The sequence below is a fragment of the Manacus vitellinus genome, unplaced genomic scaffold (assembly GCF_001715985.3).
Source record: "Manacus vitellinus isolate BGI_N305 unplaced genomic scaffold, ASM171598v3 scaffold_25_pilon, whole genome shotgun sequence".
Taxonomy (NCBI): domain Eukaryota; kingdom Metazoa; phylum Chordata; class Aves; order Passeriformes; family Pipridae; genus Manacus; species Manacus vitellinus.
In genome coordinates, this window is record NW_021939882.1 from 4,456,478 (window position 1) to 4,474,081 (window position 17,604).

General features: G+C 53.4%; 1 protein-coding gene across 2 annotated transcripts in view; it reads left to right on the plus strand.

The window, feature by feature from the left end:
* The first annotated feature begins 12,468 nt into the window (after window positions 1-12,468).
* The window catches only part of ABLIM3 (actin binding LIM protein family member 3), a 53,038-nt gene continuing 47,902 nt past the window's right edge, over window positions 12,469-17,604 (plus strand). For both annotated transcript variants that reach the window (XM_018073661.2, XM_018073662.2), the window contains exon 1: window positions 12,469-12,655. In XM_018073661.2, coding sequence (XP_017929150.1) covers window positions 12,643-12,655 — 13 coding nt within the window. In that variant the 5' untranslated portion in view covers window positions 12,469-12,642. The remainder of the gene's footprint in view (window positions 12,656-17,604) is intronic.

A 17,604-nucleotide genomic window follows, 5' to 3' on the forward strand; every position in this document is an offset into this window, starting at 1 on the left:
TGACTTGAACTGGAATTTGCCTTTTGGCCAGTAACCTGAAAACCTCCTGTTCTGCTTCCTACCTCTCACCACACCAATCTTGGATCTACCCTGGAGAGCCCCCACTGCTGCTGCTGAAACCTGTCAGCCTGGCCTCCCTGGAAATACTTCCTGATAAGTATGGAAGCAGTTTCCTGGGGTCTCAGCCTGTTCCAGCTGTGGGTCTCTGCCTGTGCCAGCTCTCCAGGGTCTCTGCTCCCTTTGTAAACCTGGGCAGGCTCTGCAGGCAGAGTGCCAGCCGGCCACACTTCTCTACCCATGGCATGAAACAGGAGGAGTGTGACTGTCCAGGCACCCTTTGGCTGGGGGACAGAGCTGCCACAGACACAGCAGGTCTCCAGGCCTGTCACACAGCACCACCCATCCCTGGGACCAAATCCACGTTCCTAAATCCAGCATGTCTGCTCTGCTTTCTCCTGTCAGTTCCTGGGTACAAGGGACCCAAACCAAACCTGTCCTTCCCCAGTGTGCTCATCACCGTTGCACCCAAGCCTCAAATTCAGCCGGGACAAAAACACAAACTCTCTGCCCCAACCTGGATTTCCGCAGCCGTGTCCCTGCACTGGATCTCTCCGGACATCTGCAACCTCCGCGTCCCAGCTGTGTTTGCTCAGCTGGGGACGAAGGGCCCGGGCAGGCGACCAGCACCCAGCGAGAGACCCGGCACGGCGGCTGTACTGACCTGCTCCTGCACACACGCCCCTTGCTCTGCTTCCCAGCACCGCTTCCCTCATGGAGAACTCTTGGCCACGAAACTCCAGCCTCTCCAAGCCGGTTTCCCCAGGGGAATGCTGCCGGTGCCGGGACGCAGCGCGCACCCGTGCGAGTGCACAGGGCTGTGTACGTGTTTGCGAGGCGGGCGAGCGTGCCCTGCACCGCCACTCCCTCACACGAGGAAAGGAATTTCTTCCAAGAGCGGCTTATCATCTTGGGAACCTCCGCTTCCCAGCAGAGCTGCCGGCGCGGAGGTCAATGAGTTACCCAGAGTTATGCTATAAACAGCCCGGCGCTCCGGCAGACTGCCGGCTCCCGAAGGGAAGCACGAACGCCAAGGCACCACCTTCGCCCTGGCTCTGCAGTAAACAAGGGCTGGCGAGGGGGATGCCCGTGGGCACAGCGTCAGGGCACGGTGTCAGCGCTTGGCTCAGCCCCGGCGTGACCACCTCGGACACAGCTCTCTCCCACTCTCAGCAGCTGCTTTGCACGAGCAGCCTCTCCTGGACTCACCTGTCCCCTGCTCCCAGCCCCGGCACCGCGTCCTTGGGGCTGGTGACCTTCCGTCCTCGCTGTGCTCCGACTGCCTCTGCGACAGCAAAGTCCGGAGAGAGGCATTCCCGGGTGATCCTGGCGAGGTGGCAGAGGCGGCCAGCTCTGAACCCCCCTTCTTCCCTGACAGAATGCAAATACAGGCACACTGAACAAGGGATCTGTGGACCCAGCAGTATTTGTGCTTCCTGGCTAAACTCCCCAACAGAGGAAAATACAGGGATTTTTTTTTTCTGTTGGAAACAATTAGTTAATATCAAGCTTTCCCAATATTTCTGTTTCTTTCTGGGAATGCTCAGAAGCTGGCCATTCCTTGGCAGGTTCAAAACGCAGCCTCATTGCTTTTCAGCTTGTTATTTAAAAATGAACCTGAAAGAAAAGGAAGTCAGCCTAAACTCAACTTAGCTCAAGGAAAAAAGCAAACAAACAAGATGAAACATTTTGTTTCAGGCCAAACCCCCTCCTGTTTCATGGGTTTGATTCTCTGGTATGGGTGGGGGGACCCATTTTGGTGTGAAATGGAGCAGAGCTTTCCTTCCCTCCACGTCTGAAAGCCCACCCACAGCCCAGCACCCACTGCAGTGGGGGGGTTGGTGGGGGGCACTGGGACACTGGTAGGAATATGAGGGCCAGTGGGGACATTTCCTTGTGGACATTTCCTCGGGGACATTTCCTCATTCCTGCATTCTCTGCTTTTACTTTCACCCTCTGCAAAAGGACAGAGCAATGATAAGCACCTGCCTACCCCATGCTTCCAACTCTCTGGCAATCCAGGACCCCTCAGGCTGGGGTCATACCTTGGGGACAGGAGCATGGGGGACAGAGACCTGTCCCATGTACCTCCACTCACATCTTTGCATACCCAAGGGTAGCCTTGGGACAGCATCTTCCCTGCTGTGCTGGCAGCTTGGGGCAGCTGTAGAAGGGGAGTTCACGCATGGCTGCAGGACACGGGAAGCTCAAGGGTTTTGCAGCCAAACTGGTGTGGTGAGTCCCTGAATGCAGCCAGACTGGCCCGGCTTTAAGATATTTCTTTGCATTGATGGCCCTCACTCAGGAATTTTCTCCCACCTCCAAGACTTCTGTTGCTTTCCTCCACACATGGCAATCCAAAGCTGCAGCTGCAGCGGGAAATTTGGTCCATCCTGCAACTAAAGGGTTAAAAGGGCTCCGGGGCTGAACTAAGCTGAACTCAGCGCTTCATTTTCAGAAATGCTGAGGCCTGCTCCTCTTGCATTGTTTTCAGCCAGAGCTGGAGGAAGTAAGCGCTCTTGGAAAACTGGAAAACTGGCCGTGTGTGTCAGCTGTGCCCGGGTGGGTCAGGAGGCTGAGACCACCCTTCGGACACCGGGAGCTGTGCAGGAGCACCCAGGCTGGTGCTGTGAGGTCTCCTCCCTGGCACTTCGGTGTGAACCCCGAGCATCCTCCCGCTCCTGCCTCCAACCACCGCTTCAAAGGGAGCAGCACAGTGTCACCACCCAGGGGAGCCTCCAGACTGTATGGAGACAGAGCCAGGGAAGTGGAAGCCACAGATAAGGCATGGGAAGGAAGAAGGAAGGACCAGAGCCAGTCAGCTGAGCTCCAGGGCTGGAAGATCGCTACAGTCCCTGCCTGGAACTATATTGCTGAAAGGAGCCTTCTAGTTCACTCCTGTGCAAACAACTGTGTTTTTTCCAGTTCAGCTTGCAGGAAGGTTTGAAAGTGTCAGGGAAAGCCCCACTGTGATACTCCATGTACAGCTGTCTCAGAGGCACTGATTTCACTGTAGAGAGCTTACTGATCACAGAATCATGAAATGGTTTGAGTTGGAAGGGACCTTAAGGATCATCTATTTCCAACCCCCTGCCATGGGCAGGGACACCTCCCACTAGTGCAGGTTGCTCCAAGCCCCATCCAACCTGGCCTTTAACACTCACAGGGATGGGACAGCCACAGCTTCTCCGGGCAACCTCCGGGCAACCTGTACCAGTGCCTTACCACCCTCACAAGGGAGAATTTCTTCCCAATATCCAATCTAAACTTACTCTCTTTCACTTTTAAGCCATTCCCCTTTGTCCTGTCATTACATGCTTATGATAAGGTGTAGGAGAACAGCAAGAAATAGCAGTCACAAGCCTCTTACAGGCTTTTTGAGTTCTCCTGATCATTGTATAGTCACTGCTTCAGCACTGCTGCCTTCCTTGGATACCCTCACCCAGGCACAGGCAGAGCTACAACCCCATCCAGCACCACCACTGCTTTGGCAATGGTTGCAGGGGGAACAGCCACAGCATCACATGTCACGGCAGGTTTTAGGAACAGGACTACCAGTGAAAATCTTTCTGCCTCTAGAACAGCTTCTTCCAAGGTCGCAGAGCTAGCTGTCCTCTGCAAGATCTGAGCTAACAGATCATGAAACTGCTGTGCACCCTCAGGATACTCCTCCCAGCTCCCTCTGATTCCTGTCAGCTCTCTCCTGCCTGCACTATGACAAGGTTGCAGGGATGAGGGGTGGGCTGCCAGGCTCTCTGCCCCACAGCAACTCCATCCTGCTCAAGGATGCCTGAGCCCTGGCAGAAGGCACGAAGGGACACAAGAAGATGTGTCATGAGCTTCTGATGCTCACAGCTTGTCTAAGAACATCACACATCCCCAGGCAGCCCAGTCCCAGCCCCTGACTCTCCTGGGATGGAGCAGTGGCTGCTTTCTACATCACCTGCAGAAGAGGAGCCCTTTCCATCATCCCTCTAACCAGTGCCTTCCCTTTTACCCCCAACACCACCTTCTCAGCTCTCCCACTGCCATGGAGCCTGGCCCTGTTGTGCACCCAGAGTAGATGCCCACCCATCCCAGGAATCAGCCCCACATGAGTGGACTCACAGCTGGCAGCCAGCTCCACTCGGTCTTCAAAGCAGAGGAGGGTCCCCCTGTGATGAAAAGTGTCTCCTGGCCACCTGATCTCTCTTGGCTGATGGAAGAGCTGATGTAAAAAGGTCCCTCAGCTCCACCCTTCCTGCTTCCCTATCCTTGGCTTCTCTCCTTGGCCTCTCATCCTTGCTTTTCTCCCAGACTGGAAGTATTGCTGCCCAGCACTGGCCAGAACACTGAATGTCCTTAAGTATATCAATAATGCAGGAGAATTGATGGCAGGCAGCTTGTAGGCAGCTACCAGCCTCTAAGGGCACTGAATGTGGCCAGGCAGGAGACTCCCACTGCATCCCCCAAGGTGAGTTTGGGATGCAGACCTTCATGCAAATTCTGCTGCTTCCATAGACAGCCTGATGCAGCATGAAGGGCAGGGTTAGGCCGGATATGAGGAAAAGGTTCTTCCCTCAGAGGGTGGTCAGGCACTGAACAGGCTCCCAGGGCAGTGGTCATGGCCCCAAGGCTGACAGAGCTCAAGGAGTGTTTGGACAATGCTCTTGGGCACATGGTGGGATTGTTGGGGTGTCCTGTGCAGGGCCATGAGTTGGACTGGATGATCCCTGTAGTCCCTTCCAACTCAGGATATTCTCTGATTCATGGGTTTGCAGAGTGTGATGGTGCATTCATCCTCCACCAGGAAGGGCAGAGCTGCTGGGACCAGCAAACATCACCTCTGAGGTGCTTGTCCTAAGCTTTGCAATAGGAATGCCTGACTCCTGCTCTCCCCTCTATGCCCAGTGTCACCATAGGGACGTCATGCTGTGTTTTGGGCTCGGTGTTCCCTCCAGCAGCCCTGGGGAGAGCTCATGGGCTGACACTACCCTGCCGGGACTGCACAATGCAGCCGGACTCTCCCTCCTGGATATTAACTGTCAGAGCCATTAGATGGCAGCAGGAACCGTGCCACCAGCATCCCAACATCGCAAAAACGGGTTTGGAGCCAGTTCCCAGCCCTGCTGCCCCCAACCCTCCGCACCAGCAGCTGCACCTGCTCCGCAGGCTGGAGCATGGGGTGGGAAAACAACCCCAAGCGCCGTGGGGCTGCCGAGCTGGGCTTGCCAGGAAAAACGAGGGCAGGCTCCGAAATAGGGGACCAGCATCTGAAGCAGCAACGGGGACACAAGAGCCAGGTCAGGAGGACATCTCCAGTGAAGATGACTTTGTGGAGCCCATCTGCAAAGGACTGCTGGGAGCTCACAGCTGGGAGCTGCTGGTCGCTGACTCGGTAGTGAGCAGTCAGTGAGGCCACGCGCAATTCCAGAGGTGATTTTATTGTTCCTGTATTAATGACACCCTGGGTCAGGTAACACGTCAGGCAAAGCCTGCCAGGAACATGCAGCCAAGGTTCATTCAGGTGCTGCCTCGGATAGAGCTGATTGAAAATCAGAAGGAAAAACTGCTCAAAACATCAAAGTTGTTCTCCTCAGAGAGGTTTCCAAAGGAAATGCGTTTCGCTTGGAAATGTCTCTAGAAAATGAGACTTTCAAAGTATTTCATTTTAATTTTCGATTTCCCTGTATTTCTCCCTTCTAGTCTCTCTTCGCCTTTATTATCCTCCCCTGACTCTGCTTTTACCCTGTTCCCATCTTGCCATTGAAACAGAAATAAACAGGACAAGGAAGGAGAGTGAAACATGACAAAGTGAATTCACATGAACCACTACATCTAATTCCCACAGCTCAAGCTCAAGCTTAACCATACAGTGAGGAGATCATATTTAAAGAAATCTTTTGATAAATTGGAAAAAAACCCAATATTTTTAGACTTCCCTCTGGAAGAAAACGAGAAAAACTAATTAAGAAATTAATTGCTTATGCTGATCTAGGGGTTTTTCTGAAGCTCTTAATGATCCAAGCTGCTTGTAAAGGTGTTGGTCTTGATGCCATTTCCTTTCAGAAAGCAACAAAGCAGCTCAGTAAGGCTAAGTATCTTGTTTTGATATTTTCAGAGTGGAACATTTTGATTTTTCAACTTTCAAAGCTTTGCTGCTTTAATTTTTTGTTCATAAAGCTGAGGCTGAAATCAGAATGAAAGCTTTCAGTTTAAGCTAATTAATCCAAACACTTTGATTCAAAGCCTGTTGTGTTTGCTCAGTGGTGTTCTCCGGGAATTTATTTTAAGTGTCTGCATTCCATTTTTAGGCCGTGGAGAAAAAAAAAAAAAGAGATATTTCCTAGAAAAGAGATAACCTGCTGCTTACCTGGGGCAAGCCATTCTGCAGCTTAGAATTGCAAAAAGAAATTATCTCTCCTTAATTACATCGTTTGGTCTCCTCCAAGGTCTGGAGACCTGGCCAGTCCCTAGAGCAAGGAGTACCATGTTTCAGGCTGAAGGTCCCCTAAATTCTCCTGGAACCAACCCAATTCTCAGTTTTCCCATGAAAAAAATATGAGGAACAAAAGGAAAACCAAACTATTGTGATAATGCTACTCCAGCAATAAGAAAGAAACAGCATTTGCCAATGTGAATTGCTACTTCTGAGCTCCCCAGGGAGCTCTGGGAAGATGGGAGGTGTGCCAGGAAGCTTCCATGAGTGCCAAGGTCCCAGGGCTGGGCTTCTCACAGGTGGCTCATGATGGGCAAGGCTGTCCATTAACAACATCTCGTGATCCTGACCAAACTGCTGACTGAAGGCAGGAAATTTCTTCTTCCATCAGTTCTTGCTGCTTCAGGGCAACTTAAAAGGGAAAACTAAAAATAACCCCAACTTCCCATGACCTTTAATGGGTTGAAACATAGTTGGCAATGGGAAAGCAGGTCAGGTACCTCGGGGCCAGAGCTGCAGCTGGTATAGAACTCCCTTTGCACTGCTTTGCTGATGCTGCTTGGCAGGAGCTGCCAGCTGGGCTTTACAGGGTGGCCGTCCCTGGTGTGTGCCCTCAGTGCACACAGACTCAGCTTCCCATGCAAAAGGGAACACAACCCATGCAGAGTGTGAAAGGGAACCAAAGCAGCCCTGAGATGCCCAGCCTCAGGCAATAAGCCCAGATATTGCCTAGGAGCCTCAGCCTTGCTGCATGCCACAACAGCCTGCTCCTTGACTTTTCCTGTGCAGGAACATGAGCTCTTCCAAAGGGCTGGAGGGTGAAAGACTTGCAGGTTTTAGGACAGACACCAACTTTCAATGCCCTGAGGCCTTTGCCATCACTCCGTTAGTCTAGGTCATGCAGCACCTCCCCTCTCCTGCTGTCCTGATTTCCAGGAGGGGAGGAGAACACTCCTAACGTGCAGGATGAGTCACTCTAGAGCATCTTCAGCACTTGTTTTCAGTCATCTGCTGTTGGTTTGGGAAATTTGTTGCATTTGACCTAGAGACACAGCCTTTGTGATGATAAGATGGATAATGCCAGAGGGCCTGTAGGCCCTCATGTGCAGGAAGATGTAGCCAAAGGATGTGGCCATCCCTTCCTGGCTTTGCAGGATTGCTACAGGTTACAGACGGGCTGTGGTGCATCAGCGTTGCCTGGACCAGATCCAGATCCCAACCATTCTCCACTGTCTGGGTATTTATTTTTTTTGCTGAAACTATTTGCACAGCACTAAAATTAATGACTGAAAATGTGAGTTTGCTTGAAAATAATCTATCATTTGATTATCACTTTAATGCAGGCAGCCTGGGGAACATCTGCCTCTGCCAGTCTGTGTCTCCTCCTGCCGATGCAGGGAATTGCTGGGAAGGGCTGTTTTGCTGCTTTGTAAACTGGAAGAAAGCCAAACTACTGGCAAATGACTTGGTGGTTGTTGTGACTGAGAAGGAGGAGTGGGGTCCTATACTGGATGAGGCATCAGGGTCCCCTCTTAAAACACTCACTGCCTAGTTCACTGCCTCTGGCCCCAGTTACTATGTGGTCCAGGGACTCATAAAGTAAAATGCTCATCTCCATCATGTGGAAAGTAATTCTGTCATCACCAGAAGAGTGAGGCTGGCTTTGCACTGGGGCACTGGGCAGCAGCATCTGACCAATCCTGACTTTACCTCTGCCAGATCTCACCTCATGGGGGATGCAGGAGAGAAGAGAAATATGGATGGGGAACTGCCCAGTGAGGCAGAATTGCCTCCATCCCTTGACACAGACCATACCCATTATGCTGTGCTATAATGGGGTCTCCAGACCCCTTAGGCTTCTCTGCTGCCTTCTGGGAACATTACAGCCCTGGACTTAAAGGCTGTTTTTGGAAAATGTCACCAGCTTGTGATGAGTCAGAGTCCTTCTTCTCTGCAGCCTGCCCACTGCTTCGTGCGAGGCGTTGGGCTGTGCCGCGCCGGGGTCCCCACGGGCGTCTCACTGCTGTTGTTTGGACTTAAATCTTCTTGCTGAGAAAGGAGAGCCTTTTGCTGCCAGTGCACATGCAGGAGGTCTGCCGGGGGCTCAGGCTGGCAGGGATGTGTTTGGCCAGCTGGTGCTTCAGGGACAGACAGACACATTTGTGCTACAGCACCCCGGGGCAAGGGCTGCAGCTGGGATCTCTGGCCAAGGCATTTCCACTCCTCAAGTGATTCTCAGTGCCCAGCAGCAAAGCTTGTGCACCAAAATGACTTCCAGTTGAAGGGGAAAGAAAGTGGGTGGAAAGCCTGGGGCTCCTACAGGTAGATCTCTGAAAGCTGGTCTATGTTTGCAAACATGTATGTGAGTGTGTCTGTACCCGGGTGTGCCGGAAGGGATGCTACGGCCTCAAATGAACCAGAAAAGCCAGAGCTAAGGCTGCTGATGGACCATCCCCCCGTGCACCTTGAGGACAGGGATCTTATATGATTTTTTAACACTCTGACCTCTCCTAACCCTGTCTCTCCTGGCCTTGGGACCTGCTATCCAATATTTCCCTTGTAGCCTCACCATTCCTCACCTGGTCCCCAAGTCACACAGGAGTGAGGAGAGAGCCCCTTCCCTGGGGGTTTTCTTCAGACACCTTGCTCTGAGGGGGCAGGATGGGGGCTGCCCTCCAGCCCTGGGGACCAACATCCCTTCACAGGCACAGTGGCTGAGCACATGGGAACACACATGGTTCCTCACGTGGGAACACACAGCTGCTGGCTTCCCAAGCCTCCAGCGGGACAGGCGGTGAGTCTGATTTCTCAGAATTCCTGCTGCTGGTGTAGCAAAAGATACATTTTGAGCCCAACTCCTGGTGATTCCCCATGCAGTCAGATACTTCCACCTCTTCCAGCTGGTGTTCCAGTCAGGCATCAGGGAAAGAAGGAACAGAGTTTCCCCCCCCGGGGGGGGAATGTTTGGTTCAGGTGACTCTCAGTATCTCACAAGAGCACGGAGGCAGGGATAAGAAACCCAGTGCCCAGGGAAGCCATCAGCAAAATGAAATGAAATTAGCACTTTTTTTCCTTCTGTCCTCTTACTCTCATCACTACTGTATCTGTTTTCACTGAATGATGTGGGGTCCTGCAGGCAGCACCTTCCTCTTCCCAGCCTGAGCTCTGTGGGACATGCCAGGTGCTGAATGAAGCAGGCGTTTTGTGGGAAAAATACGCATCTAATAATTGCTGTGAAAAAGTGTGTTGCAGTGCACAGACACAAAGGGATGAAAGGAGGCTGCGTTAACATCCTGACATTTCCTCGCTTCTGAATTCTTGTCTCAGGCATCCCTAACATCCTTTTATGGCAGCTTTTGCAGCCAGTTTCCTCAAACAAAGAAAAGGAAATGGGATTTCCAAAACACTCTGGGACAGTGTTGGTGGTGAGGGGCGCCAGCCGTTGCCCCACAGCGTGGACACGGTCAACTCCCTTCTCAGGAGCTGCTGGCTGAGGTGGGGAGGTGATGAGGATTAGAGCTCCTTGTTGCCATCTCACCAGTACCAAAACTCAAAGATCCCACCATGGGGAGCACCTGAGACCCTGCCCACTGGCCTCGTTGGCAGTGCCCACTCCCCCTTCCCCACGGTGCAGCTCTGCAGAGCCAGGACCACCCAGCTGGGAGGGGACAAAGGAGAAGAGGTTCTGCACTGCCCCCTGAGCAATCCCAGCCTGTCTGTGCTTGAAATTTCAAGTTGTTCTGAAGGCAGCAAGTTAACAAGATTTGGAAACCAGGTCAGTGGAAGAAGCTCAATTAGTTTGCTGAACCGTGGGGACCAGCTCACATTGTGTCTGCTTTATTGACTCCTCGAATGGGTGTTATTGATACGAGACACATGAGCAGGGGGTCCTGAGCTCTCCCCTTGAGAAGGGGACACCTGGACAGTCCTCAGGCACAGGGAAACTGCACAAAGGGCTCCAAATCAGCACTGTGGGACAGCTCAAGCCATCCCACTGGACTGTATCATAGAATCATCATAGAATTATAGACTGGCATGGGTTGGAAGGGACTTACAGATCATCTCATTCCAACCCCTCTGCCATGGGCAAGGACATCTTTCACTATCCAAGGTTGGTCCAAGCCCCATCCAACCCGGTCTTGCACACTCACAGAGATGGGGCAGCCACAGCTTCTCTGGGCAACCTGTGCCAGTGCCTCACCACCCTCACAGGGAAGAATTTCTTCCCAATATCTAATCTAAAACTACTCTTTCAGTTTGAAGCCATTCCCCCTTGTCCTGTCACTACATGCTCCACCCTTCTTGTATCAGCAGCTCCGTTCCCCCCAGCCCTACAGGAACTTCCAGGCTCCCGCCCCCACTGTTAGTCCTGCTCTTCTCAGCCACCTGACACCGCTGGGGAGGGGACAGCCAAAGGGGACAGGCAGCAGGGCTTGCAGAGAGCAGGCTGTATCACTGGCAGCACAGGCGTAGCTCACGCGACCAGCTACCTGTCTTGTCACGTCACCGCGAACATCTGCTGCCGCAAATAAAACAGCAAGAGAAAGGGAAAGCAAAAGGCCCTCTCTGAGCGGCATTCCAGCCCCAGGAGCGGGAGAGATGCGGCGCCTGTCATGCTGCATGAAAAACCTCTTTCATTAGCTCACATCTTGGAATCACAGCACAGCTTCTCGGGGGCTCCACAGGCAGGCGGGCACAGCCCCATCTCCGCAGGCGCCTGGGGAGCAGCCTGGGTATGGCTTTATACTGATAGAGAGCCGTCTCACCGACAAAACAAGGAGCTGAGGGCTTTGAAGCCCTTCCAGGAATCCTGATGCCAGCAGAGAAGGCTGCTTGCTGATATCGAGAGGAAAGCCCCCTCTCCATCCTGCAGCCATGCAGACACCCACAGCTCCCTCTCTGGTCCTGGCGTGGGACAGACACTCAGGCTGCCAGGAGAGCCATGAGTGCCAGCCTGGACAGCTGCGGGAGGGAACCCTTGCACTAGAGGAAATTCAGTTTTCTTCATAAACTGTATCCCTCCGCCTCCCCCCGCCTCTATCCTGGAACGGAATTTCTTGGATGCTGAGGCACTGCAGGGCCAAGAGGGAGAGTAAGCAGTGTGGGGCCGGCAGCAGGTGTCACCCAGGGCTGGGTGGGAGCCCTGTAACATGGAGGGACCAGCCAAGGGGCTTAAGAGCTGCAGGCAGAGGCACAGGCAGAACTACAGGCAGCGCTGATGGCAGGATTGAAAACAGGGCAGCTGGAAGGGCAGGGAAGTAGGCAGGGCTTGACTGTGGGCCGGACAGAACAGGGCAGGGCAGGGCAGCGGGCAGAACTGCAGGCAGGACTGCGGGCAGGGCAGTGGGCAGGACTGCAGGAAGGGCAAGGCAGCAGGCAGGGCATCAGGCAGGGCATGGCAGAGCATAGCAGTGGGCAGGACTGCAGGTAGGGCAGCAAGCAGGGCAACAGGCGGGATTGCAGACAGGGTAGCGGGCAGGGCATGGCAGAGCAAGGCAAAACACGGCAGTGGGCAGGACTGCAGGCAGGAGGACAGGGCAGGACATTGGGCAGGGCAGCGGGCAAGACTGCAGGCAGGACAGGCAGTGCGATCCCGGGTCCGCGCTCGAGATCCATGCTGGCGGTCGGTGCCCGGTCGTGTCCCGGTCCGGTGTCCGGTCCGTGTCGCCGGCCAGCCGCCGCCTCCGCGTGCCCGGTCCCCGGCCCGGCTCTCGGCCGCGGGCGGATGCCGCCGGGGCGGGCGGACGGGGGCGGTGCGGCGGTCGCCGGGCGCTGCCTGCTCCCACCCGCTATAAGCGGAGCGCCGCGGACGCGCTCCGCAGTGCATGGCCACGACACACAGCCATTGCCCGGCACCCGCGGCTCCGCGCGGCTCCCGCCCGGGGCACCGTCCCGGGCGCCCCCTCCCTCCCCGCCGGCGCCCCAGCCCTGCCCGCCGGCAGCCAGTGACCTGTGCCATCCGCGAGCCATTGGGGACCAGCCCTGACCAACCGGCGGCATCGGGGAGCCTCCGTGGGATGTGATAGCCGGCGGATCGCACGGAAATATTTCTTCTGGGAAAGGAGAGAGGCAGCCTCCTCCCGCGGTCGGGGGCCGTCAAGAAAAGCGGATTTAAAGAGCATCTTTGCCCCTTTGTTGGATGAGAAGGACAGGGGAGGACCGGCAGGATGAGCACTAGCAGTGAGTACGGCTTCCTCTTGCCTTCGCTGTGGGAATGGGGCTGATACCGCGCCGATCTGGCTGGGAGGAATTGGAAAGAAAATGTCATAACAGCGTTGACAAGCCTAGTGGGATGGAATTTTGGTTTATTTTCCTGCCTGCGTTTTGCTTTCTGACAGGGTCTGGCTTTCCTGGCCTGTCTTTCATGTGGGCTGAGCCGTGGTGCTTATCTCCACTGAGTACTTTTCTTGGCTTGTATTTCTGGGGTTTGGAGGGCAGATCATCGACTAAAATGTCGATACGCAACATGGTGAGAGGGAGCCAGGAGCGCTCTGACAGGCAGCAGGCTCACTTGCTGCTGCCAGTGCCTGTGGACAAACGGACATGCGGGAAGGAGCCGATGGGGAGGAGGAGCAGGGTAAGGAGGGACCCAGAAACCAGGGACCTGAGCAAAGCACAGGTGCAATACTGAAAAACATGAACCTTCTGCAGCTGGGGATGTGGGTGTTTCTATTGTGCGTGTGAGACAGGGACAGAGGCACTCATGCGCTATGTATGAATTTCTAAAGAAGCAGAGCTTGGAAATGTGCTGCATAAGATGAGACCTGGCACCTGGTACTAGTCTGGTCACTTTTGGTTTTGTGTCCTTGTTACAAAGTCTGGAAGGATTGATCAGGTTTGATCAAGTCACAATTAATTTCTCTTTCCTCACCGATGTGATGTGTGACAGCTGTACCCACCTCGCTGGCACAGCTTTGATCCCTTCCTTTAAAAGCAGTGAGCCCATAGGCAAAGCAGTTGATGTTGATGGCCACCTGAGGGGCTTCATCCTGGGATAACTTGTTCAGGGAAGCCCCCCTCCCCTCTCCTGTGGGTCCTGGAGGCTGTGTGAAGGGAAGAGCACTCCCCCAGGCAGAAAGCAGCAGAGCAGCAACTTCTCTATTGCACTGGCGTGTTGAGGTTTCTCAATCCGAGGGCTTGGGGTGGTTCCCAAGCAAAACACCGTGAAAAATGCCTTGGCACGCTGCAAGGCAACAGAACAGGTGATTCCAGCTCTGTTGGGCTGTGTCAGAGGCAAGAAAACTTTCCAGGTGCCCTTTGCACAAGCCACACCTGGGACAGGAGCAAGCCCCCTTCCCGGGGGACCAGGGCTGGCGCTGCCCAGGTAGGAAACAATAGGGACTGATTCTTTCTGAGCCTGCAGGATGCCTGATAACAAAGGGTCCTCCCTCTGCTCCTCTGGGTGATGAGCTCTGGTCCGGTGCTGAGAGGGCTGTGGTGTCAGTGTCGTGACCACTGTGGTCAGGTGGGACTGTTAAGCTTCCTCTAAGCCAATTTTGACAAATGCGTGTTGGTTCCTTTTGAGATTCCTTTCCAGCTCTTAATAGCTGACTTAGCTGCTGATGGAGATAAGGGCTGTTTATGGCACTGGTGTGTTATAACTATCTGATTGTGCTGCAAAACTCCTTCAGCTGGGTCCTCCCACACACAGCAAGATGCCAGGGAACTAAACGTGCTGCCTGCCCGTTGCTCTGACGTGACTCACGGGAGGAGGCCACTGGGCAGGCAGTGAGCACAGGGCTGGGAGTCCCTTGGGACCTGCTCCTCCTTCTGCTGCTGCCTTGCTCTGTGGCCTTGGGCACCTCACTCAGCTGTGCCTCAGCTTCTGGATTTACCAGCAGCAGGCTGCTCCCATGGCTGTTGCCCAGCCCTTTGGATGGCTTTGCAGTCTTTACTTAAATATTGCCATTACCTCGTTCTAAGTAGCCATGTATTTTAGTAAACGTTTGGCAACTCTGTTGCATTTGATCACTTACTGTGCCGTGGGCTGATTATTTATGGATTATTCCTTGTCCCTTTGGGACCACACTAGGTAGAAGGGGTGTGCAAACCCTGCAAGGCAGTGGGCATTGCCCCGTTAGGCTTCCAGACATTTTCCCAGTAGCTGAGGTTCTCAAAGCAGGGCTTTGCCATACCCAAATGCTGGCTCATCTCTTCTTAGCAATGGCACGATCTTCTCCCAGCTGGTTCTGTGAGCAGGGGTGTGGGGCCACCTCTTCCCGTCAGCATGTTCTGTGGCTGGTGTGAACATTGCTAAAAGCTGTCTCTCCCCTCTTGATGCTGCCTCGCCGAGCTCTGCACATCCCTTCCCAGCCTGCATCCCTCAAATCTGTCTCTCCATGAGTAAAAAAAACAAAGCCCAGGATCCTTGTGTCAGTGTTCTCTGTACCATCTCTGTTCCACTCCACTGATGCTCCCTGGCTGTGACCTGCCATGCCTTTTGTACCCCTTTGGTTCAAAAAGTGTCCAGTGGCTCAGGTGAGCTTGGTGCCACTTGTTGTCAGAGGCTTGCCAGCCCTCCCAGGCATTGCCAGCTCTGCTGCTCTGTTCTTTGACTTTTTATATGTTTTTACCCCCATCCCCTGTGGTGACTGAGAGCTCAGATGTGATGGGATCTACCAGCAGGCTCAGGGACACTCCAGCCTCCCCAGTCTGGTCTCCCTCTGGTGCAGAGGACCCTGCCTGTGCAGATGGGAGGAGAGAGGGAGGCACTGGAAGAGGAGGAGGATAGATGATGAAGCCAGACTGTGCAAAGCCTGATGATGTACAGATGTACCTGTGGCTGCAGCACTAAAATTTTGGGGCTGGCAAATTGATGAGATGCTGCAGCTGAGGATAAAATGCCACCATCTGATCTGTGAATTCCCACCACTCCTTTCCATTTTGCTTGGTGCATTTTGTTAACACTTCTCTCCTGTCTGAGGTTGATGTGAGGCAGGAAACCTGTGGCTGTGGGCCATGGCTGGCCTCAAGCCATGCTCTTGAGCAAAGCTATCTGTGAAGCCTCCAGGAGCCTTGGGCAGGATTTGCTGGGCTACAGATGTATCTCTGGAGATGCTCCATGCACAGCACACTTGCTGAGTGGACAGAGGTTTGCTTTTCACCTTGGTATGGGGCCCAGGGTTGGAGGCCCCATGTCATCATCTCTCCCATAATGAAGGCTAAGCCATATAGAAATCTTGCTTTTAAGATGAAGAGGAAAAAGCCCTTGATCTCAGGCATAAACTCATATCCCGAGGCTGCAGAGCAGATCAGATGGCCCTGAGGGTGCAAGGGGGTGCTGGCTGGGTGTGCAGTGAGCATTTGGAGGGCACAGTGCTGGTATGTACATTAGCTATGCTACCACTGCCTCTCACTCTGGTTAGCACTACTAATTGGTTGCAAATTAATTCATATGTTAGTAAACAGTCCTATCAGTGCTGCTTGGCATTTCCAGTGAAGCTGGAGCTTGTAGTACAAACCCTTGCCCAAGAGAACATCCCTTAAAATCACCCCCTAAAATCTCCTATGTCTGCATTCAACACCTCCCTTGGAATCTGTGCAGAGAGTTTAACAGGACTGATGCTGTGTTTGTGCTCATTAAAAGGCAAAGGGTTGAAGCTGTCATTGCCCAGAGGATTTAAGACTCTCTGAAGTGAGTGTGAATAATCCCTTTTGCTGTTTTGGAGGGAGCCATCAGTTTTGGGTGCTGCAGGTCCACGAAGTGACTGGTGTCTGTGAGAAGGGGTCATCCCGGTGGGCCCCATGGGATTTACACATCATCTCTTTTTTTTTTTTTTGCTCCAACTCTGTTGGGGTGGGAGAGGGGCTGCTGAAAGTCTTGGCACTGATCTTGTCAGGAGCAAGGTGCCCCTTGTTGTTCTGGGCCACACTGGTCTGAGCAACAGCATCACAACTCCTGGGGACATGAAACCCTGGAGAACTCCTGGGTCAAACCAGGTTTGGCAGGATCTAGATCAGTGTGGCAGTGGGTGATTGGGACTGGCTCACAAACCAGGGATCTTCCAGATTCCTTTTTGTGTCAAGCATGCACCCTTGGAAAGGAAGGCCAGAATCTGTCTCTGTGGCAAACTAAGTCAGGGTGGGGTGAGCCAATACTGTTTATCCTCCATCCTTCTTCCTCTGAGCAGCTGACAGCCTGTCAGAGCGTGGAGAGCTCTTGCAGGGGATTTGGAATGCCAAGTGGAAAGTTTCCCCAGACCATCCCAATCCCTGGCACCTCTCAAATTCCTGCCGAGGGGCTCCCCTACTCTCAGAAAGCCAGGGAAGGAGACGTGAAGAAAGGCTGGACAGCTAAGCATTGGGGCAGGAAGGCTGCATGACAGCTACTGACGAATGTAGTGTGTTTGCCTGGTTATTTCTGTCTTTCCTAAATCATGCTCCCTGTTACATCGTGATCCACTAAGCATAATTACCCAGTAATCTCCAGGCACATGTGGTTACAAGGTGTTTACCAGCAAACTCTATTAAGTCCCTGTGTAATTAAAGAGGAATCACGTGGTGCTGCACATCTCTGGGAGCTCCAGCTCTGCTCAGCAGGTGGGTGATTCACCAGGTCTCCCCATCCTGTGGGGCTGGACCTGCTGAGGAGGACACGGAGGTTTTTTTTCTGTGCTCAGAAGTGCAGTGAATCCAGAGGGATCAGCCTGTTGATGTGATGAGCAGTGTGTTTTGCAGAATTTGGGCACCAAGGGAAACTCCCAAACTCTCTGCCCACATTTTGGTCCTCTCAATTAATGCCCAAGCCTGACTCTGCCGCCACAAACAATCAGATACAAATTGTCCCCTTGGTTCTCTTAGGCAGCCTAGCAAAGGGACAATCATCCATTGCATTTGCTTAGGTGCCAGAAAATTCAGATCCCAGGCAGCATCTCTTTGTCCTCGGGCTGGTGGATGGACTCTGTTCTCTCCCCAAGCTTCGTTCAGGCTCTCCTGCAAACCCTTTTTCTTGGCAGCTTGCCCTTTGAAGAGCAGAAGCCATGGAAAGTGGCCCTGCAGGCCAGTGGAGTGCGTGCTGTAAGATCAGTTGAAGCAATTGAATTATTTCAAGGGCCTACCATGCTCTTATAAAATAAACAGCACATTTTCTAGTGATAAAGTGATGATTGGTTTAGCCAGATAATGGTATT